Source organism: Mastigoproctus giganteus, chromosome 2 (assembly GCF_048544385.1).
Source record: "Mastigoproctus giganteus isolate SK-2022 chromosome 2, ASM4854438v1, whole genome shotgun sequence".
Taxonomy (NCBI): Eukaryota; Metazoa; Arthropoda; class Arachnida; order Uropygi; family Thelyphonidae; genus Mastigoproctus; species Mastigoproctus giganteus.
The window spans coordinates 267,540,729-267,565,637 of NC_143576.1; the positions used below are offsets into that span (position 1 = coordinate 267,540,729).

Consider the following 24,909-nt stretch of genomic DNA (forward strand, 5'->3'; position numbering starts at 1 on the left):
TATATTTGACTACACAATTATCCCCCCATGTCTTTTTCACTTTCCACTTCCCTGAGTGTAATACCACACAGTTGGTACGTTTCTCTTCGGTTATTGCTACCCATATGCAGTACTTTGCATTTGTCAATGTTAAATTTCAGTTGCCACTTCTCAGCCCATTTGCCCAACTTATCTAGATCCAGTTGGAGTAGCATACTGTCTTTACTGTCATAAACAACCCTGCCAACCTTTATATCATCTGCAAACTAGGACATTAAACCTGATATACCTTCATCAATATCATTGATAAATATACAAAACAACAATGGGCCCAACACCGAACCTTGGGGAACTCCACTAATAACATTTATCCACAAAGAGCAGTGTCTGTTGTTTACCACTCTCTGTTGTCTCCCACTCAACCATCCTTTATCCATTGTAGCAATTTATCCTTAATGCCATATCTCTCCAATTTGTACAGCAGTCTTCCATGTGCAACAGTATCAAAAGCTTTCCTGAAATCCAAGTACTATATATGTTATCAAAATTATTTTTGGCACTCAGTTCCTTTTGTGACCACATCATAGTATCCATGGTATCCCTCTGTAGCTGAGTGGTCAGGAGCGGGAGTGCAGTAGCACATACTCTTTGAGTAGACCGGGGTTCAAGCCCCTGACTGCTGAATACGGTCGATCTGCCAACTCGCACTGGAGCATGGCAGATTATGGTCCATTTCCCTCAGCATGAATTGTTGAGGAAGATTCCATCCTGCAGTGGGTTGATAATGGCTGCACTTTACCTTTTTACCATAGCATCCAATCACATTGGTCAGACAAGACCTCCCTTTAACAAACCCATGCTGTGTCTTAACTATTACTGCAGTCTTGTCTAGATGATCCTGCAATGCTTCTTTAACCAGTGATTCCATTATTTTCCCCAGAACACAAGTTAAACTAACAGGTCTGTAGTTACTTGTGTCACCTTTTGAACCCCATTTGTGAATTTTTTTGGTTGATGCTGTATAAGCTTGCTTTCTTGCATCATATGCCTCTTCTAATGCTAATCTTTCTCTTTATCGTCCATGGTAGAACTCTGTGATCACTCCTGCTACTGGTTCCTGTACTGTTAGCCCTATTATGTCATCTATTTTATGGGTGATGATCAGGTCTAGAATATTCTTTTGCCTAGCACTTTCCCCGATATGTTAATACAAATAACAATCACCTAGTTGATTTAAGATGGTGTGCAAGAGCAGAGACTAAGACAATTTTTTGGGCTAAAGCCTCAATCTACAGATAGATTCACTAAACAGACAGGTTAATGCAATTGCATCATATTAGTACAATGCAAAATTACCAAAGTACATAAAGTGGCAGCATTTTTATCATATATCATATAGTGAAATCCTCCAGTATCCACCAAAAATAAGTAACATTGGTGAAGCATTGCTTGTTCAAGGTAGTACAATATCAGGGCAATTCGTTGTGAAGATGTTCAGAATGAGATGGGATAAATTGCATCATATGTGCTAATATGATGCTGACTTGTCCATTTAGTGAATCTAGCTGTAATTTGAGGCTTTAGCCAAAAAAATTCTCTTAGTCTAAAACAGGAGTTCCCAAACCTTTTTACTTATTTTAACTTAAAAATTTACTTTTGAAGTCTCCATTTTTTTCTGAATTCCTCTGTAAAAATAAAACATTAAAAATAAATTAACATATTCTTTATTGAATTTTATAATCATATTAAATATTATATTTAATTGAACATCATTTATGTGAAGGATGTGGGTGATTGGTTTTAACAAGCTCTTTAATAATAGGTTTGAGGTTTGTGAGTTTTAATCTTAACTCACCATGCTCTTCCAAGTTTAGTCAGTCCTCTCTTTTATTAAAAGGCCATTTATGTGACTAAAATCAGCTTTGACCATGTAAGTGCTCGGAAACGCAAGTAAAAATGCTTCAACATTTTTTGGTTGGCAAAAATGGTTCTTTACTTATGTAAACTCTAGAAGGAAGGGGATGAATCAGATTGGTCCACTTGATATCGATGGGTCAACTGTTGATGATCCTGCTCAGGTAGCTAACAAACTAAATGAATATTTTGCATCGACATTCACACATGAGGAGTTATTTAGCGAGGGGAAAGCCAGAGGTGTATTCAACTCTAGCAGTAAGCTAGAGAATCTTGTAATAACTGAGAGTAAAGTGGAGAAGAAACTGTTGAAGATAAACACAAGAAAGGCACCCGGGGTGGATGGGATCTATCCAGTTATATTAAAGGAGGCAGCAGAGAAAGTAAGCAAACCCTTAGCCATAATTATGAGAGCTTCCTTGGACTCAGGGGAGGTACCCATAGACTGGAGATGTGCAAATGTGACCCCAATTCACAAAGGAGGATCAAAGACTGACACAAGCAATTATAGACCTGTGAGTTTAACTTCTGTTCCAGGAAAATTAATGGAGGCACTAGTTAAAGAAGCACTGCAGGATCATTTAGACAAGACTTCAGTTACGGCTCGGACACAGCATGGTTTTGTTAAGGGGAAGTCTTGCCTGACCAATTTGATTGGATACTATGATGCAGTCACAAAGGAACTGGATGCAGGGAATAACTTTGATATTATATACTTGGATCTTAGAAAGGCTTTTGATACTGTTGCACATGGAAGACTGCTGCACAAATTGGAGCAGTGTGACATTGGAGGCAAACTGCTGCTGTGGATAAAGGGGTGGCTGAGGGGGAGAAGACAGAGAGTGGTAATCAATGGACACTGCTCATCGTGGACTTATGTTATTAGTGGAATCCCTCAGGGCTCAGTGTTGGGTCCATTATTGTTTTCTGTATTCATAAATGATATTGATGATGGTATATCAAGCTTAATGTCGAAGTTTGCAGACGATACAAAGGTAGGCAGGGTTGTCAAGGACACTACTGACACTATGCTGCTGCAACAGGATCTGGAAAGGTTGAGCAGATGGGCTGAGAGGTGGCAAATGAAGTTTAACATTGACAAATGTAAAGTACTACACATGGGAAACAGCAACCCCAGAGCAACGTATCAACTCTGTGTTACTACACTGACGGTGGTAGAGAATGAAAGGGACCTGGGGGTGGTTGTGCAGACAGATATGAAGTTCTCTGAGCAGTGCAGACGGGCTGCAAGAGTAGCTCATGGTGTATTGTCAATGATATACAGGAATTTTTCTAGCAGGGATAAGGAGGTGATTATTCCCTTGTATAAAGCAATGGTCAGGCCACACCTAGAGTACTGTATACAGGTCTGGAGGCCTCATTTCAAGAAGGATGTAGAGCTGCTGGAAAGAGTACAGAGAAGGGCAACAAGATTAGTGAATGGAACAAGGGGGTGCTCTTACGAAGAAAGGCTTAAGTTTTGCAAATTACAGTGTCTGGAGACTAGGCACCAGCGAGGTGATCTGATAGAGGTGTATAAAGCATTGAATGGTTTGAGCATGCTCAATGCTGATGGGATTCTTCCTCTCGCTCAGAATAATCACCTGAGAGGGCATAAATTCAAATTGAGGAAAGACAGATGTAGGATAGACGTGCGGAAATTTGCCTTTAGCCAGTGAGTGGTTGGTTGGTGGAACAGACTTCCATCCCTTGTCGTGGAAGTTGATAGCCTAAATAAGTTTAAGGCTCAGCTGGACAGGTATTTTGAACGAACAGAGGGGTGAAGTGGAAGTGGTTTTTTTTTTTTTTTTTTTTTTTTGGCAGATGCTGCATAAGCTTGCTTTCTTGCATCAAATGCCTCTACTAATGCTAATGCAACAGCTACAGAAAGTTGGGATATTTTGTTGTAATGTTTATATTCTTCCAATAATCACTGATACTTTTATTATTAAATAAAGATTTAGCTTCTTCAACATATATATCAATCAATTCACTGTTTAAGTGACCTGGTTCAACTCCATTTTGATATTTATACCAAATGGTGTAATGATCCAATCAGCTACATTCATTTCCTCCAGGTCCTTGAAACGTATTTTAAAGTCTTCCCTTAATTTTTCAAGATGCTCTATGTATTTCATCATTTTTTTCGCATAACAAGGCAAACAGACGTGAATTAAGTGGATGTGCTTTAATTTTATTAATTGATATGATAATCACTTTTAGAGCATCATGCAGCTTGCCACTGAGTTTCTTTGCTACAAGATGGTGTCTGTGTAACACACAATGAACAGTGCGTACTTCCGGAACCTTTTTGAGAAGGGCGGCAAATCCACTATAATGGCCAACCATTGCTGGTGCACCATCGGCAGTTATATTGCTGAGGGAAACATTGTTTTTCTTAAAGTACTCTTCCAAACATTGTAAAATTGTCTCACCTTTTCCATCAACTTTCATATACCCGGAAAATAAAAACTCGTCAACAATACATTTGTGGCTTTGGCTATAATACCTCACATAGGCCATTAGAATATTTGAACTGACGAAAGTTGACTCATCAAGTTGGATGGAGATTTGTGATTTTGAAGCTCAGACACCAAGGTTTTCTCTACATCATTGGCCATCTCATCAATGCGTCGTTGCACTGTATTCACACTTAATGGCAAACATTTTAAAACAGGATAGGAATCCTTCTTCATAATTGTTTCATAATTTTCAATCACCTCTTTATAATTGCTGGTATTATAATCTCCTCACCAATGGTATATGCTTTTCCTTTCTTTGCTATAATAAGAGATATTAAATGATGCCTTCAGTCCTTCTTCATTATCAGCATGAGAGGATGTTTTAAAAAATTTATTTAACTTTAACCGATTTTTGAATTTTTCCTTCAGCCCCTTAAAAAATTTAAGATCTTCATTTTTCTTTATCAGAATGAATCTGTTCAATGGGTTCTTTCATCTTCGAAGGTTTCATGGCATCATTACTAAAAGTATTTTCACATAAGAGGCACATAGGCAGTGTTTCATTGTTAATCGAGGGCACAAATCCAAATTTCATGTAATCTTGTGAATATTGTCGACATTTTTTCTTAGATACAGTGACAGCCACTGTACTTATTGGGGTTGTGGCTCAATTTATATTTTAGAGTAAGTGCAGATGTGAAACATCCTGAAAGAAAGTAATTGGGTTCGATTAAGATTATCTCTCAATTTAGTATTCATAGCAATAACAATATAACAGAAAACAAGGTAATGGTAACGTTCTGGGGAAACTATATTAAATCAGTAAATTAATTTCAATATTAAAAAAATATATTTTTGGGTCATTCAAAAATGACTAAATTTTCTCCATATAAGCTATAGATATTTTATAGTTTTGTATTTTATTTAATATTAAAATCTTGGCTATTTCTTCTATTTCTGGACTTGGCCTGAAATTTATGAATACGAGTTTAATTGACCCCCAATTGACCTCTTGAAGATTATCGACCCATGGGGGTTGATATTGACCACTTTGGGGACCCCTAGTCTAAAACATTCTGATTTATTGGCCTACTTTTTTTTCTCTGTAAAAGTTGTTTGTTATACTCTTCACAGCTATTTGACCACTGAGTACAGCAAACTCCTACTCTCATTTTTGTTTTTCCCACTGCTTATGTCACACTAAACTGAATGAACATTGCATTGGCAACCCATACATCTGAGTGTGCTGCCTTAAATTTATTAAATTATTAATTAAGGTCCTAAAGCTTTTGTTTATTTTAATTTAATTTATAACTTAGAGCATAAATAAAAAAACTGTTTGAAGGCTTTAGTATATCCCAATACACTGATATGAACAATTAAGAAAACTTACCTTCATATATATGAATAATATGAGGATGTTGAATTGAAGACATAATCTGAATCTCTCTTCTAATACGAATCAAATCTTGCTCACTTTCAATCTTCACTTTCTTTATTGTCTTAATTGCAACCTATAGAGATATTTCATACATCAATATTTAAAACTTTTTTCGGTGAAGGTAAAGAAAACCAACACGGGAACCATGGCAAAATATGTACTGGACAAACTGGTTTGCCGCTACTGCAGTTTCTCTCTTCATTCTTGCAGAGAGAAACTGCAGTAGAAGTCAAGAACGATGTACTGATTGACACGTAGGTGTGACAGATAAGGTACTGATTGGTATGTGAACACAACAGACAATATCATCATAGCATTAAGTAAGACTGATGTTATGATACGCATATATAAAATCGATACCTTTACACTACTTATGTAGTTTTTCATTATGAGTTCACTATGGTGTATTTAGACCAATATTTTATAGTGTATTTTCATATAAGAGGCATACAAGCATCGATAATATATAACTATATCTTATCGATGTTAAATAACATTGATAATACTCATAATATACACTAGTGTGCAAAATTTAAGGACCAGTCAGATTTTCACCTGTAGCTTCTCATAGGAGGACCTGGATATGGGAAAAGCATACCAAAAGAACCTCATGAGGTACAGAAATGATGAAGGAAACAACAAAACAACAGAAACAAAACCCCAGGGGCTCACATCTGGTGAGTATGGGCTTGGCACACCCAGGGTATCATCATTCTTCTTTTTCTTGGTGATTCCCTTCTACTTCTATCTCTGTGTTTCTCTCTCTCTCTCTCTCGGGGTAATTCGGAAAATTTTTTTTGGCTGGTGCAGCATAAGCCTCACGCTTCCTTGCACCACATGGCTACTACTAATAATAATAATAAAAATGGTACAGAGGGACTTTATTCAAAAATGGCAACATAGCACTGGCTGCCATGATACAGATGCATCACTGCCAAAGATTAGGGAAGAAGTGATCCTCAGTTGGAGATACGGCCACCCCTAATGTCAATGCAGGCTTTGCACCTCCTGTCCGTACTTAGAACAATGTTGTTGATAAGTTCTTGCGGTAACATCGTTCATTCCTCTGTCAGCACCATCTTCAGCTGGTGAACATTTTCTGGTGGGTGTGGACGTGCCGCTGGGCATCTCCCCAGAGCGTCCCATACGTGTTCGACAGGATTTAGATTGGTGGAACAGGCAGGCCAATCCATATGAATAATGTCCTCCCTTTCCAAAAGCATATCAACAGCTGCAGTAAGATGGGGTGTGGCGTTATCATCCATAAACACGAACTCTGAGCCAATGGCACCTCGGAACAGACGCACATGGGGAAGGATTACCTCAGTACAGTAGCATGCACCAGTCACAGTACCACCTTCCAGTATCTGGAGTTGTGTATGTCCATCCAAGATAATGCCTCCCCAGACGGGAACACCTCGACCAACACATCGATACCTTTCAGTGATGTTTACAGGGTGATACCGCATGCCAACCTCTCGCCAGATTAGCTGACGTCCAGAATCACTGCTGAGACCGAATCTACTTTCATCAGTAAAGAGTACCTTAAGTAAAGATTTTGTGGTTGTAACCTTTAGAAATAGTGTTGGTCCTTAAGCTGGCATTTATATTTTATTTAAGTATTATCTTGCACACCTTTTGGCATCTCTCACATTGTGGAAATAACTTCACAACTGGGCTGGCATGATTGCAACACCAGGGTACCTGCACACCCACAGAGGATAGGCCAACAAGCCTTGAAATGGTGCCCACTGAGAATAAGTAACAATAGTCTTCTCTATTAGTGAAGCGTTACTTATTCCAGGTAGTGCAATACATGGTAACTCATTGTAAAGGTAGTCACAATATGAGATACAATTTTTTTTTTTTTTTTGGCAGTTGTTGGCGCATCGGCTTCTGTGGTCATAATGCACCTCCCAAGGTTTTTTTCAGTACTTTGATCCAAGCCCGAGGTGGGATTCGAACCCGTGACCTTTGGGTTGCCAGGCAGGCACTTTATCCACCTGGCTAGCCCGATCAGCTAGAGATACAATTAAATTGATGCCTTTACACTACTTATGTAGTTTTTCCTTTTGAGTTCACTATGCATTTACACCGACATTTTATAGGATAGGCATATATACGTATATATATAAAGAATCTTTCCTTCTCTTCCTATTATTTCATAACCTAACCTTTAAAGTTACGTAAGGAAACCTTTTTCTATTCATTTCTAACCTAACATATAAGGTCAGGTTAGCAAATGTAATGAAAAATAAAGAAACCTTGGTAAAACTCCAGAACAGGGTGTGCAATCCATCGTAACATATCCTAATCTTTTTTCACTAACCTGCTTGAATCCTCCTAAATTTGTGGCATATACTAACCTAACCTTTTTTTCACTTGCCAAAAATGAAAAGTCTATTAAAAAACCCAGACTAAAAACAACCCACACAATTAAAAAATGACAATAGTCTAGAGGGTGCACCCTGTTTTGAATTTTAACCAAAACCAATAAACCTTTTCCTTTTTCCAAACCTAACCTTTAAGGTTAGGTTTGGAAAAAGTTATGAAACCTAACCATTAAGATTATGTTTCATAACTATTCACTTCACGTACAAAGAAATCAGTAATATGGTTTTTTTTAATAGAGAAAACACTCGTGAACTCTAATAATCTGCTTTTAATAATGAGAAAAAACTAATCATTACATCATTTGTCATGCCTGTGTGACAATCAATAAATATCATTCTTGATTTTTACTGCTGCTACCGATATAACATGCAATGTTTGTTTATCGAGAATACAGGGAGAAACTGCAGTAGCAGCAAAACAGTTTGTCCAGTAAGTTTTCCATAGTTTGCCAAGGTTCTTGTGTTGGTTTTATTTACCTTAGCCCCTATTTCGTTTGTATGCTCAACATACAAACACACATTTCTTCAATGTCCAATTAGTATTAAAATGGCAAAATGATGCAAAGTAGCACCTCCTTATGTAGCACATGCTATATAAATAAAAGAAAAAATAATAAAGGAAAAAAATAAAATAAGTAAATAAATGAAAAATCTCCCAATTCTTATATTTTACCTCCTTCTATGAAATATTTATGTCACCTTTTTACTCATTCAGGCAAGCAAGCAGATAAGTTATCTCTAATCATAACTTTAAATGAGTCATTACCATCGTGGATTTTTTTATGAAACCCTAAACACATACCGTGCATGAGTTGGCGGTGGAGAAGATGAAAAAATTATGGCTTATTTCCATTAAGACAACTACAATTTAAACCACTGTTACGCCACTATCTTTTGATGCGATGCAACATTGGTTTAAATTGGAGTAATCGCTGAATGGAAAGAAAACTCATTTAAAGTCATGATTAGGAATCTTGTGGAGAGAACAAAGTCCAATCTATGGTAGGAAGTAGTGCATGTAACCAAAGGACAGGCACAATTTAGAAGATGATGCTTTTTAAAAAGATACTTATTGGTGCATAATATTGGTTTAAATTGTAATTATCCCTTAAGGAAAAAAAAAAAAAAAAACCTGATGCCAGGTGGTGAGGATTGGGAGTACAGCAGCACATGCTCTTTGAGAGGACTGTAGTTTGAGCCTATGTAACTGGAAAACTTGAACAAGTTTTCTGAAACAAGGCCATCCAAGTCCTTTATGCACCATTCAATGTGTGGTTTGACCACTGGTTTGCACAGCAGGAATACCACCTCTTCATCTGTTATGGCAATATTATTATATAACATAACAGTAACCTATGCACTGTCTTAGCAATTTACCATACTACTGGGAGAACTTATAGGTCCATTTCTAAACAGTGTTTAGAAATGGACTATTCCTAAATGCGCTTTTTTTTTTTTTATTATTAATTGTTAATTTGGCTAATTTTTGTTCTAATAACATGCCCTGATATTTTCATGTAACAAACCTACCGACCCATGTTAAACCTAACATCTGACATCCTAAATAGATATCAGATGAACTGATGAGACTTGTGGCAGAGAAGGAAAATGCATGGGATACATATAAATTTTCAGATGATACAGAAGTCCACAAAAGACATAAACTAGCCTTCAATCAAGGATGCCAGCAGCATGGTGCAAGTGCACCACCTTTGGATTTCAAAGTAATACACAATTTTTAATATTTTCATTAATTTATTGAAACATTAGTAGTAGTAGTAGTGGCATATGATGTAAGAAAGCAAGTGTATGAGCTTATGCAACATCAGACAAAAAAAAAAAAAAATTTCACACAACCATTCCCTCTAAATATTTGTCCAGTTCTCCTTAAATTTATTTAACCTTTTTGAGGGTACAGCTCTAAAACGGTGTTCGCAGGTCGGCCGCTAGTTAGTACACCAGACCGAACCTATTGCTAACTCTCTAGAAGGCTTCCGGATCAGCTAGTGTATAATCTTGCTACCTCTACTCTGCCAGATAGTGACTGGAGGGAGTCCGAGTAGTGTGTATGCGGGGAGCATTGTCGAGGCCACATTATGTCAAGGATCTGGCTATATCCTTACCATACGTATGCCATATCCAAAAATTTTATTACTTCATACAGCATGTCCCACCCACTTTTTCTTGCTATTGAATACACCATGAATTGTCAAACTAATAGAGCAAGCTTACCTGGGAAAAGATCTAAACCTCCCAAGGACTTCCTAATTCATTTCACAAATATACGTGGTCTCAATTCTAATCTCAACGATGTCTATTTCCACTTGCAGTCTGCCAAACCCCATGTACTTTTTCTGACAGAATCTCAGTTATCGGTTGATTCAACTACTGCTCATCTCAGATGCCCAAATTATTCACTTTATGATTCCTTTCGCCTCAAAGGTGGTACTTGTGCATATGTCCGTTCTGATATTCCCTGTAAGAGACTTGGCAATTTGGAATCTCCTCTCTTTGATCTTCTCTGGCTTAAAATCTCTCTACCTCATTGTGTCAATTCATCTGTTCTCTCTACCGTTCTCCCAACTCCACTAATCACTTGGAGCTCTTTGACTTCCTCTCTTTCCAACTTGACTTTCTCCAGTCCAACTTTCCTAACAGTGAGGTAATTTTCCTTGGTGATTTTAAATGTTCACAACTCCAGCTGGCTTCCGTTTTCTAGTCACACCGACCCAGCAGGTCGAGATGCTGAGGGTTTTGCAATTACTAATGACCTAGCACAGATTGTTCATTTACCTACAAGAATACCGGACAATCCTAATCATACAGCCAATACGCTTGATCTTTTTCTCACAAACAACCCTTCTAAGTACATGGTCGAAGTGAGAGGTCCTTTAGGCACTTCAGATCACAACTTGGTGATTGTCTGTTCTCCAATGGAGCCTCTATCTCATGGCTATTCCCAACCTCGTGTTGTTTGGAATTACAAGAATGCAAAATAGGATGACCTGCGAGACTTCTTTTCTTCATTTCCTTGGTCGGACTACTGTTTCAAAACTTCTAATGTCAACATTTCCTCAGATAATGTCAGTGAAATTATTCTTGCAGGAATGGAATCCTTTATCCCACACTCCACTTAAAATCTCGTCCTTTATCTAAACCTTGGTTTTCCAATAAATGTGCTAAGGCTGTCCAAGAGAAGAATGTTGCATATCGTAATTGGCTTGTTTCTAATTCTTCAGTTTCATTTTCTGCCTACACCAAAGCTCGCAACAATTGTAAAGCAGTTATTAATCAGTCCAAAGTAGAGTTTGAACAGGCTAAGAGTACAAAACTTGCTTCTTGCCCTAATGGTAGCTGAGCATTCTGGCCTCTTGCCAAAGCTATTGGCCGCAACTTTTGTCCATCACTGCTCCCACCTCTGTCCAAACCAGATGGTTCTGTTGTCACTTCAGCCAAGGATAAAGGTGTCCTGCTAGCATCCCATTTTTCTTCCAGCTCATGCATTAATGATCTTGGTAAAACACCTCCCACCATTCCCAATACGCTCCATTCAATGCCTCCTGTGGTCTTCCGTCAAAAGGATATCAGAAGGATTTTCATGAATCTTGATGCTAAGAAAGCTCCAGGTCCTGATGGTATTTCTCCACTTGTTCTCAAAACCTGTGCTCCTGAACTTACTCCTATTCTTTGCTGCCTTTTTTCACTTTCTTATTCCAAAGGTGTTTTTCCTTCTGCTTGGAAATTTGCTCATATCCAGCCAGTTCCTAAAAAGGGTGACAAATCCCTCCCATCGAATTATCGTCCCATTGCAATTACTTCTACTCTTTCTAAAGTAACGGAGAAATCAATTAACCGCCAACTCTTAAACTACCTAGAAACCTTCCGTCTGATCAACGATCGCCAGTATGGATTCCGTCAGTGTCGATCCACTGGTGATATTCTGGCTTATGTTACCCATTTATGGACTAATTCAATGGAAAGGTTCAGTGAAACACAAGTAGTTGCTGTTGACATCTCAAAGGCTTTTGATCATGTTTGGCATAAAGGTCTTCTAAACAAGCTTCCATCTTATGGTTTGCCAACTTTTTAGTAATTGGTTATCCAGTTTTCTCTCTGATCGCTCGCTTAGGGTGATGGTAGATGGCTCTCTGTCTTCCAACTTCTCCACTAATGCCGGTGTCCCCCAAGGTTCAGTTCTTTCCCCCACTCTTTTCCTCTTGTATATCAATGACCTTTTTCCATTGACTGGAAATCCTATCCATAGTTTTGCCAATGATAGCACATTGCATTCAACTTTCCATTTTGAGAAACCTTGTCCTGCTCAATCAGCTTCAACTTCTCGAAAATCTGCTACCAATTCCTTAAATGCCGATCTTTAGGTAATTCTCCAGTGGGGCAAAGACAACTTAGTTGATTTCAACCCTTCTAAAACTCAGTCTTGTCTTATATCTCGCAAAAAGGATTCTTCTGCTCCTATGCTTATCTTTAGTGACACTCCGATTTCTAGGCAAAATGATATATCTCTTTTGGGGATTACCCTGACTTCTAATCTCCCTTGGCACAAGCACATTACAAATATTGCTTCCTCTGCATCTAAAAAACTTCGTTTTCTCTTTCGCTCTCGGCGTTACTTTTCTTCCAAACAGCTGCTCACTCTGTATAAATCGCAAAACCACCCTGCCATGGAATATTGTTCCCACATCTGGGGTGGTGCCCCCAAAACCTCTCTCAGGCTTCTTGATTCCATTCAGAAGAGGGCAGTTAGGTTAATTAATGATTCATCTCCAACAGAGTCTCTCCACTCACTTTCTCATAGACGCACTGTCTCTGCTGCATGCCTCTTCTACAGATACTTCCATGGGCACTGTTCTTCTGAATTGGCTTCTATAATTCCCGCTCTCTGTTTCAAAACAATCCGAACACGTGCCGCCACCAGCCAACATCCATTTACTGTCCAACTTCAAACCCACAGAACCAACTTTTCATCTTCCTCATTTATTCATTCAACTGCCGTTTTCTGGAACAACCTTCCTTCATACGTATTTCCTGAAAATTACAATCTACAGAAGTTCAAGTTCAATGTCAACAAATATCTTCTTTCGTCTTCTCAACCTCCAACCCAAGCACAGTACTAAGTACTATAGGTTCTAATACCTCTCGTGTTTGGGGTTCACATAAAAAAAAAAAAAAAAAAACCTATCAACTTCCACAACGACAGATGGAAGTTTGTTCCAGCAATTAACCACCTGCTGGGTAAAGGCAAATTTCCTCATATCTTTCCTTAATTTGAATTTATGCCCCATTAGGTTCGTAATCTGAACAAGTGGAAGAATCCCATCAGAATTCAGCATGCTTATCTATTCTGCAGTCATTCATGTTTAATTTGAATTAAAAAAAAAAAAAAAAAATTTGAATCAAAAAAATGCATCAAGTTCAACATGACACAGACCTGTTTTTTAAATATTATTTATATATTTACAAAATAATTATTTATATTTTTATAATTATTATGCTATATAACAAAAATCGTCTCCTTTTTTGGTGTTCTTTTTTGAATTTTATAGTATTAGTAGTGACAAATGATACAAGAAAGCAAAGAAGGTATCTTTTCCATTTCATCTGTTCATTCCCTCCAACAGTTTGACTAGTTCTTCCTTTAATTTATTTAACTATCAACTGCTGCCTGAAAGAAGACTTCAGCACATCTATTATGCAACTGTTCTTCCTCAATTTGACTTTGTGTCCCTCATGTGTGTGTTATTGGAGCAAGGAAAAGAATCCCATCAGCACTGAGCTTGCTCAATCCATTCAAAGCCTTAAACACCACAGTCAGATCACCTCACAGGTGCCTAAGTCTCCAGATGCTGCAATTTGCAGAACTTAAGCCTTTCTTGGTATAAGCATCCATTTGTTCCCCTTCTCTGTACTCATTCTAGCAACTCTACATCTTCCTAAAATGAGGCCTTCCAGAGATGTATGCAGTGCTCAAGGTGTGTGACTATTGCCTTATACAATGGGATAATGACCTCCTTATCCTTGCTATCAAAATTCCTGTATATCATTGACAAAATCCCTTGAGCTGTCCTTGAGCCTGTCTGCACTGCTCAAAGAACTCCACATTTAACTGTTCAATAATCTCTAGGTCTTTTTCATTCTCCACTATTCTGCATACTCATTCTCTGTGTTTCATTCTCCACTACTCTTGGGTTACTGCTAACCATATGCACTACTTTATGTTTGTCAATATTTAACTTCAGTTGCCACTTCTCAGCCCATCTGCCTAACTTTTCTAGATCCTGTTGCAGTAGCATACTGTCATTATTGTCATTGACAACCCTGCCAACCTTTGTATGCAATGATGATGCACTGGAGAAATTGGTGAAAACTATCCAAAACTAATAAAAAAATACTATATGGGTATATTTGTAGACTTTGCAGGTTCATTTGACACTAGTCAATGGGACACAGTTTTAATGGTGTTGCACATGGCAAAATGCAGCCTGGAGATCTCCTCTCAGATAAAAAAATACTTCTATAATAGGTTTATCATTGTAAATTCATCTTGTAGAAGCATTAGGCAAAGAATGGTTAGAGATTGTCCACAGAGATCATTTTTCAGAGACCATTAATGTTGAATCTGGTGTTGAATGAGTGGTTGCTGAGAACATTTCTGAACATGTATATGGTAGCATGTGCTGGTACAAGGCAATTCAAGACAACAGTTGGAGGAAAATTCTAATTCTGCATTGATGGAGCTGCATTGTTGGAGCAGATTGCAGAAGTTGTCAGTTTCACAGAGTAAAAGTACAACAATCCTCCTGAAAGGATGCTTATCTATAAATAGAAACCCGTTAAATAGCATTGGAGATGTTAGCCTGAAATGTCTCAAGGGTTCAAATATCTAGGAATTAAAATAGATTGGCAATTATAATTTGTATCGCATGTTAGACACATTGAAGTAATGGTTCAGCATTTTGTATATATGATTGCTAGAGTCACGAGAAAGTAGTGAGGAAATAGAGGAAGTTTGTTGGAAAACTAATATGACTCCATCTTCCTGACAATTGCAGAACTCAAGAACGAGAGAAGCTCCATGAGGGCGAAGTTTTTACAACTCATGCTAATAGAGACGTTTTTCTTAAATTTTTGCCATTTTATTGACATAATTGGCATATTAATTTATTTTCTAGATGTAGCTTTATATTCCTAGTTATGATACCTAGTTTATTTTGAATTTAGATAGAGATTTTGTAGGTTGTTACTTAGTATCAGTAAAACTTGTACCTTTTGAAACTTGCCGCCATTGTTATAATATATTAGATCATTACGGAATATCCCGAACTTCGTAGCGTACAGTATAACATAAAACTAGATAGCGTACTATGTGGCACTATATTAGGAATCTGTTAGCTAAGTATACTATTGGCAATTAATCAATTAATTTACAAATCTTATTAATTTTTATTGCTAATTAAACTGTATTTAAACGGAAATAGTGTCCCAGACTGGAGCAGCAAAGCAACATGCACAAAGTCGGAAAAGTGCTATAGTTCAGGGGAGAGCTTGAGGGGGTGATTCTCCAACTCATCACAGTCTAAAGAAAAGTGCAAAATGTGACGTTTCCAGACCTTTCTAAAAGAGGACATGATCAAGCCATGGAGCATGTCCTTGTGTGTACTAGGTGCATAGAATGTGAAGAAATTAGACACCAACTAAGATTTCTGATGGGAATCTATGAGAGTTTGAAGAGTCAGTAAGATGCCCTCAAAGAAATTAAAATGGGGGGAAACAACAAGCTCTCAACGTCAGAGCTCACTCATGCACCAGGCAACACAGCGATATTCTTCAGGGCAGAATGTCCTGGTTCCACAGGAGCTAGTTATTGTTGGTAACTCAATTGTCAGGGAAACAGGAAATATACCGTGCAAAAAAGGATAGGTGGAATAGCAGAAGATTATATTTAAAGGGGCAAAAGTTGATGATGTTGTAGAGCAGATATCTTTTAAGGGCACAAAAGGTGATTTATCATTGTATCATTTATCATTGTACACGTTGGCACTAATGGCATTAAGCAAATGGCACTAATGGCATCAAGTAAATGGCATTTTAGGGTTGAATTTGAAAGTGTCTGCAATTCTTCCCAGACATGATAGGAAGGAGTATATGATGAGAGCCTTGTTCATCAATTCAGCCCTGGAAAGATTGAGCAAGGCTAAAGGGGTAGAATTTTTTTCTACCCCTTGAGCCTGAAAGACTGCTTCTACAGGAATTGGATACACTTTAATAGAAAGGGTGCAAGAATATTTGCTGAGGCTATCGAGGCAGTGTTAGGGGGGTCAGAAAACTGCTAGCTTGGGGGGGATACAAGGACTAATAGAATAACAGTAGCCACTGGCAGAGGTAAAAGTGATTCTTGCACTGCTTCTATTGGATTGAGCAGCAACCTGGAAAACAAGATGCAGGGTATTTCAGAGACAACTGAGAGTCACTGCGGTACAAGTAAACACATGGGTTCTGTTACGGAAACTAAGAATAGGAACAGATGCAGGTACACCAATGCTAGGAGTTTGGTAAATAAATTTGATGAATTTGAGGTATTGCTCAAAACATCAAAGGCAGATATTGTTGGGATATCAGAGACGTGGTGTCACACAGATATAAGGAATGCAGAACTGGAATTTGGGGAGTACAATGTACAGGAAGAATAGACAGGATAGGAAGGCAGCAGGGGTTATGCCATAAGTTAAGAAACACATAAAATCCAAGGATATGAAGTCAGTTGACATCGCTGGACAGTGCAGTGTCAAGTCAGTTTTGTGTGACATAAGCATTGGGAGATCAAAATTGAGAGTAGGAGAGTGTTATAGGGATAATGACTCTGATGAGTATAATAAGAAACTGAACAGGGAAATAGCGTGGGCCAGTAAATCAGAGAGTCTTATAATGGGGGCTTTTAATTTCCCAGATATTGACTGGAATTTGTGGATTGGTCACTCACACGCTAGCAAGGCTTTTGTGGATTTATTGGATGATTGTTTTTTACATAAGCATGTTCAGGAGGCAACTAGAGGGAGTAATACTCTTGATCTGATTATCAGTAGTGATTCTTCATGCATCAAAAATCTGCAGATAAAGGAACCACTAGGTGGCAGTGATCACAGTGTGCTGAAGTGGGATTTACTCAAAGAGGTAACTACCATCAGGGATAAAGGGAAGTGTTTTCCCTTTTGTGAAGGCGACTACGGTGGTCTGAGACAGTATTTAAATTCTATACAATGCGACCAACTGTTGACATTACCAACAGCAAATTCAAAATGGAAAGCATTCAAAGAAGCTACTAGGCTTTACATACCAACTAAGAAATGTTGTTCAAGGTTTAGGCCTAAGTGGCTATCAGATGAACTAATGAGACATATGGCAGGGAAGAAAAATGCATGGGATACATATAAATTAATCGGTAACATTGAAGCCTATTATAGATATAAGCTGGTCTGTAATGACGTCGCAAAAGAGTTTAGGCAGGAAAAGGCAGATTATGAGAAATCTTTGGCAAAGAGTGCAAAGAAAAACAACAAAGAATTCTTTACCTATGTAACCTCTAGAAGGAAAGGGATGAATGAAATTGGTCCACTGTATATTGTTGGTTCAACTGTTGATGATCCTGCTCAGGTGGCTAACAAACTAAATGAGTATTTTGCATCTACATTCACCATAGAGGAGTTATTCAGGGAGGGGAATGCCAGAGGTGAAGTAAACTCTGGCAGTGAGCTAGATGATTTTGTAATAACTGAGAGGAAAGTGGAGAGAGAAATTGTTGAAGATAAACACAAGAAAGGCACCTAGGGTGGATGGGATCTATCCAGTTATATTAAAGGAGGCAGCAAAGGAACTAAGAAACACATAAAATCTAAAGTGCATCCAATGTTTCTGGACAATGCAGTGTTCAGTGTGTTTGGTGTGAAATAAGCACTGAGAAAGGAAAAATGAGAGTCAGTGTGTGTTATAGGCCTAATTAATCTGATGAATAATGAGCAATTGTGCAGAGAAATAGAGTGGGCCAGTAAATCAGAATGTCTTATAATGGGGGCTTTTAACTTCCCAGATATTGACTGGAATTTGTGGGTTGGTCACTCACACACTAGCAAGGCTTTTGTGGATTTATTGGATGATTGTTTTCTACATAAGCTTGTTCGGAAGGCAACTAGAGGAAGTAATACTCTTGATCTGATTATCAGCAGTGATTCTTCATGCATTAACAATCTGCAGAAAAAGAAACCACTGGACGACAATGATCACAATGTATTGATGTGGGAATTATTTAAATATGTAACTACCATCAAGGCTAAATGGATGGGCTTTTGCTTTTTCGAAAAGGTGACTACAGAGATCTCAGACAGTTTTTAAATTCTGTAAAGTTGGATCAACTGATGATGTTACCAACAGTGAATTCTAAATGGGAAGCCTTCAGGGACATAATTTTGGAGGCTACTAGGCTTTTCATATCAAATAAGAAATACTGTCCAAGGTTTAGACCTAAATGGATATCAGATGAATTAATGAGGTTAATGGCAGAGAAGAAGAATATATGGGATGCATATAAAGCATCAGGCAACACAGAAGAAGCCTATGGCAGGTATAAACTTGCAAATGCTATCGATGCAGTGTTAGGTGGGTTGGAAAAGTCATGCTAGTGTGGGGAATACACAGACTAAAAGGTTAACAGTGGCCACGGGCAGAGGCAAAAGTGATTCTTGCTCTGCTTCTATTAGAATGAGCAGCAATCAAGTAATCAAGTCACAAAGGCAGGCGAAGGCAGATTATGAGAAATCTTTCGAAAAGGATACAAAGAAAAACAGCAAGGAGTTCTTTACTTATGTAAACTATAGAAGGAAAGGGATGAATCAGATTGGACCACTTACCATAGATGGGTTGACTATTGATGATCATGCTCAGGTAGCTGATAAACTGAATAAGTACTTTGCACCTACATTCACACATGAGGTGTTTTTGAATGAGGGTTGAGCCAGACGTATATCAAATGCTAACAGGAAGCTAAGTGATTTTGTAATAAATGAGTGGTGGAGGAGAAATTGTTGAAGTTAAACATAAGGAAGGCACCTGGGGGTGGATGGTATCTATCCAGTTATATTAAAGGAGGCAGCAAAGGAAGTAAGCACACCCTTAGCCATAATTTTGACAGCTGGTTAAAGAAGCATTGCAGGATCATTTAGACAAGACTGCAGTAATAGTTAAGACACAGCATGGGTTTCTCAATGGGAGGTCTTGTCTGATCAATTTGATTGTTTACTATGATGTGGTCACTAAGGAACTGAATGCCAAAAATAATTTTGATATCATATAATTAGATTTAGCATTAGTAGAAGCATTCGATGAAAGAAAGCAAGCTTATGCAGCATCAGCCAAAAAAAAAAAAAAAAAAAAACACCACTTCCACTTCACCCCTCTGTTAGTTATTTAGGCTATCAACTTCCACAACAAGGGATGGAAGTTTGTTCCACCAATCAACTACCCACTGGCTAAAGGCAAATTTCCACACATCTATCCCACATCTGTCGTTCCTCAATTTCAATTTATGCCCTCTCAGGTGATTATTCTGAGCAAGAGGCAAAATCTCATCAGCATTGAGCATGCTCAAACCATTCAAGGCTTTGTACACCTCTATCAGATCACCTCGCCGGTGCCTAGTCTCCAGACACTGTAATTTGCAAAACTTAAGCCTTTCTTCGTAAGAGCAACACTTCGTTCCGTCCACTAACCTTGTTGCCCTTCTCTGTACTCGTTCCAGTAGCTCTACATCCTTCTTGAAATGAGGACTCCAGACCTGAACACAGTACTTAAGGTGCATCCTGACTATTGCTTATACAAAGGAATAATAACCTCCCTATCCCTGCTAAAAAAATTCCTGTATATCATTGATAAGACACCATGAGCTACTCTTGCAGCCTGTCTACACTGCTCAGAGAACTTCATATCTGCCTGCACAATTACCCCCAGGCCCTTTTCATTCTCTACCACTGTCAGTGTAGTACCACAGAGTTGATACGTTGCTCTGGGATTGCTGTTTCCCATATGTAGTACTTCACATTTGTCAATGTAAAACTTCATTTGCCACCTCTCAGCCCATCTGCTCAACCTTTCCAGATCCTGTTGCAGCAGCATAGCGTCAGTAGCGTCCTTAACAACCCTGCCAACCTTCGTATCGTCTGCAAACTTGGACATTAAGCTTGATATACCATCATTAATATTATTTATAAATACAGAAAACAACAATGGAATACTAACACTGAACCCTGAGGGACTCCACTAATAACATTAGTCCACGATGAGCAGTGTCCATTAATTACCACTCTCTGTCTTCTGCTACTCAACAATTTCTTTTTCCATAGCAACAATTTGCCACCAATGCCACACTGCTCCAATTTGTGTAGCAGTCTTCCATGTGCAAGAGTATCAAAAGCCTTTCTAAGATCCAAATATATAATATCAAAGTTATTCCCTGCATCCAACTCTTTTGTGACTACATCATAGTATCCAATCAAATTGGTCAGGCAAGACCTTCCCTTAACAAAACCATGCTGTGTCTGAGGTATAACTGAATTCTTGTCAGGATGATCCTGCAGTGCTTCTTTTACCAGTGCTTCCGTTAATTTTCCTGGAACAGAAGTTAAACTCACAGGTCTATAATTACTTGTGTCAACGTTTGATCCTCCTTTGTGAATTGCGGTTACATTTGCACATCTCCAGTCTGTGGGTAACTCCCCTGAGTCCAAGGAAGCTCTCATAATTATGGCTAATGGTTTGCTTACTTCCTTTGCTGCCTCCTTTAATATAACTGGATAGATCCCATCCACCCCAGGTGCCTTTCTTGTATTTATCTTCAACAATTTCTCCTCCACTTTACTCTCAATTATTACAAGATCATCTAGCTCACTGCCAGTGTTTACTTTATCTATATCATTCCCCTTCCTGAATAACTCCTCATGTGTGAATGTAGATGCAAAATATTGATTTAGTTTGTTAGTTACCTGAGCATGATCACGAACAGTTGAACCATCGATATCAAGTGGACCAATCTGATTCATCCCCTTCCTTCTAGAGTTTACATAAGTAAAGAACGCTTTGCTGTTTTTCTTTGCATCCCTTGCCAAGGATTTCTCGTAATCTGCTTTCGCCTGCCTAACCTCCTTTGTAACTTTTTTTTACAGATCAACTTGTATCTATCATAGACTTCTGTCTCATATGTTAATTTATATGTATCCCATGCATTTTTGTTCTCTGCCATATGTCTCATTAGTTCATCTGACATCCATTTAGGCCTGAACCTTGAACAATATTTCTTAGTTGGTATGTAAAGCCTAGTAGCTTCCAAGATAAGTTTTTTGAATGCTTCCCATTTTGAGTTTGCTGTTGGCAACATCATCAGTTGGTCCCACTGTATAGAATTTAAATGCTGTCTCAGACCATCGTAGTCGCCTTTACAAAACCAATAACCCTTCCTTTTACCCCTGATGATAGTTACCTCCTTGAGTAAATCCCACTTCAGCACACTGTGATCACTGTCACCTAGTGGTTCCTGTATCTGCAGATTCTTATTGCATGAAGAATCACTACTGATAATCAAATCAAGAATATTGCTCCCTCTAGTTGCCTCCCGAACATGCTAATTTAGAAAACAATCATCCAATAAATGCACAAAAGCCTTGCCAGTGTGTGAGTGACCAACTCACAAATTCCAGTCAATAACTGGGAAATTAAAATCCCCCATTATAAGACTCTGATTTACTGGCCCACTCTATTTCCCTGTACAGTTTCTTATTATACTCATCAGATTCATTAGCCCTATAGCACACTCCTACTCTCAATTTTGATCTCCCAATGCTTATGTCACACCAAACTGACTCGACACTGCACTGTCCAGCGATGTCGATTGGCTTCGCTTCCTTGGATTTTATGCGTTTCTTAACTAATAGCATAACTCCTCCTCCCTTCCTATTCTTTCTGTAGACGTTGTACTCCCCAAATTCCAGTTCTGCATTCCTTATATCTGTGTGACACCACGTCTCTGATATCCCAACAATATCCGCCTTTGATGCTTTGAGCAATACCTCAAATTCATTTACCAAACTCCTAGCATTGGTGTACACGCAAGTATACATGCACCTGTTCTTTTTCTTAGCTACCCTAACACAACCCATGTCTTTACTTGTACCCCAATGACTCCCAGCAGTCTCTGAAATATCCTGCATCTTATTTTCCAAGCTGCTGCTCATTTCAATAGAAGCAGTGCAAGAATCACTTTCACCTCTGCCAGTGGCTACTGTTAATCTATTAGTCCTTGTATCCCCCCAATCTTGCAGTTTTCCAATCCACCTAACACTGCCTCGATAGCATCAGCAAACATTCTTGCACCCTTTCTATTTAAGTGTATCCCATCCCTGTAGAAGCAATCTCTCCTGTGAACAAGTACAGACAGGCTGAAAAAAATTCGACCCCTTGAGCCTTGCACAATCTGTCGAGGGCCGAATTGATCGACAGGGCTCTCATCATATACTCCCTGCTATCGTGTCTAGGCAGAATTGCAGACACTTTCAAATTCAACCCTAATTCACTGCTTTTTTTCAACAGTGACCTGTACTTGTTAAGTAATTCCGCCGGTCTCCTACTCTTAATATCATTAGTGCCAATGTGTACAACTATATCACCTTTTGTGCCCTTAAAAGATGATATCTGCTCTACATTGCTTCTGTTTGGAGCTTATCTTAGCACCTTTAGGTTTTGCTGTTTACTACACATATTGGAAACTTAAATGAAAATTATAAGCGTGAAAATGTCACTTAGGCCTATTGAAACTGTGGTGTAGTTAATATGTAGTTTAGCGAAATTTTTTGTTTTTGGTTTTGTTTTAGTTATGGTTGAAACATACCTTAGCATTCTTTTAGATTTTAGTGATTACCAAACAAATTGGAATGTAATTAAATGTAAACCGTCAGTTGAAAATTTTGGTTAATTTTGTTTTGATATAATGAAATTAAATCTCTATTTTAATGGTAATTATTTACTAAACATAAAAGTAAAGCTAATGAATATATTTAATGTTATAAATCCCACTCCTTTTTATTTTTATTATTCGTTTCTCTATCAGTACTCAGATCTGGGAAAACAGAGTACAGAGTTTTTGCATCCAATAGTTTGGCACTACCTCCAGTGGATGCTGATTTGTGTACTTAGCACAGAAAGGGACTAAAGCCCAGTTCCTCATTCCAAGGGGCAGGCACCAGGCAGCACCTGCCCAGGTGTTGGCTGCTCCCTGGTGATAAACAGACCTGAGGCAAACAACACACACATCAGTACATGCATAAACTGGATACACGCATAAACTAATATAACTGGATAGATCCCATTCACCCCACGTGCCTTTTTTATGTAACCTTCTGAGTAACCTTCAGAGGGCTACATAACATTCGGTATGGGGGTGTAAATGAACTGTAGGATGAGCAAAAACTTTCATATAAATATATATATACTCTGTATATATATACAGGCTGGCCTCTATTAACCCGATTAATTCGTCCCGCGAGCGCATCGCGTAAAACGGAAACGCGTTAATCGAATATTGTAATCAACAGGAAAAATTATAATTGGTCATTAACCTTCTGGAATGTCTATAAAGAATTTTAAAAATACTTTTTAAATAACTTTTTAACTGTATACAATGTAAAATATAATGAAACTAATTATGGAATTAAATGTTTATTGCATAAAATTGCGGTTCTCAAACTGCGCCGCGGGATATTTTAAAGTTTTGAGGTTAACACAGCGATACTCGACATCTTTCAGATACCGCGCGAACTATTAGCTCGAGGTAGTTCACAGTTTCACATTTCTTATTAAGTTGTTTGGACCTAAACGGAACTGTTATGTATTTCTTTTGGTCTAGGTGTGCCGTGAAAATATTACTGTGACACTAAGAGCGCCATGAACCGAGAAAGTTTGGGAACCTCTGACATAAAATACACAATGAAGAAATGACTGTTACGGAAATATTTGAACAGTGTTGACTTTCTCTTTTCATCAATCAATTTCCGATAGCCGACAACAATCTTCTCTGGGCCCTGGCAAAATAAATATCATAGAGAACTGAAACCTTTTGTTTGAGGTTCTCTACGATACGAAAGGTTTCATCTAGTTCTTTTACCGTTATCTCCTTCGCGGTAACATTTTCATCTGGCTCATTTAAAAATTTTAATTTTTAAATGCAAGTCTGCATTGACTTTATTAGCAGGAGACAAACAAGTAACACGTCTTTTTCCGATTGTGGATGGAACACGCCGAGGCGGGCAGCAGGCAAACGTTTGTTTATTGCCCGTCCGACGCGCGGTAAGCTTGACGCGCAATTCAAATCTTTTCCAACTACTACATAAACAAGTAATATAAAAAAAAAAATTTAAAGTCAATTCCTACTTAGGTCAACAAAGAAAAATTTTATTTTAGTTACTTTTTATTAAATAATTACAATTAATATAAATATGTATATACATATGACAGAATCACAATATTAAGTGGCAAAATAGAAAGCGAATTTCCTTGCAATTTTCCATTTTCCTTTCTATATATGGTGTTGGACTATTATTTTTATTCACACGTTTCATTTTCCATTTTGTTCCCTCCTTGACTCAGACTAGAACCCAGAATGAAAAAA

The 24,909-nt window shown here is 38.1% G+C and overlaps 1 protein-coding gene across 1 annotated transcript in view; it reads right to left on the reverse strand.

Moving 5' to 3' along the window:
• Window positions 1-24,909, reverse strand: part of LOC150090458 (uncharacterized) — a 246,823-nt gene that overhangs the window by 98,880 nt on the left and 123,034 nt on the right. Inside the window, exon 2 of the mRNA XM_090390323.1 lies at window positions 5,749-5,869. Coding sequence (XP_090246449.1) covers window positions 5,749-5,869 — 121 coding nt within the window. The remainder of the gene's footprint in view (window positions 1-5,748; window positions 5,870-24,909) is intronic.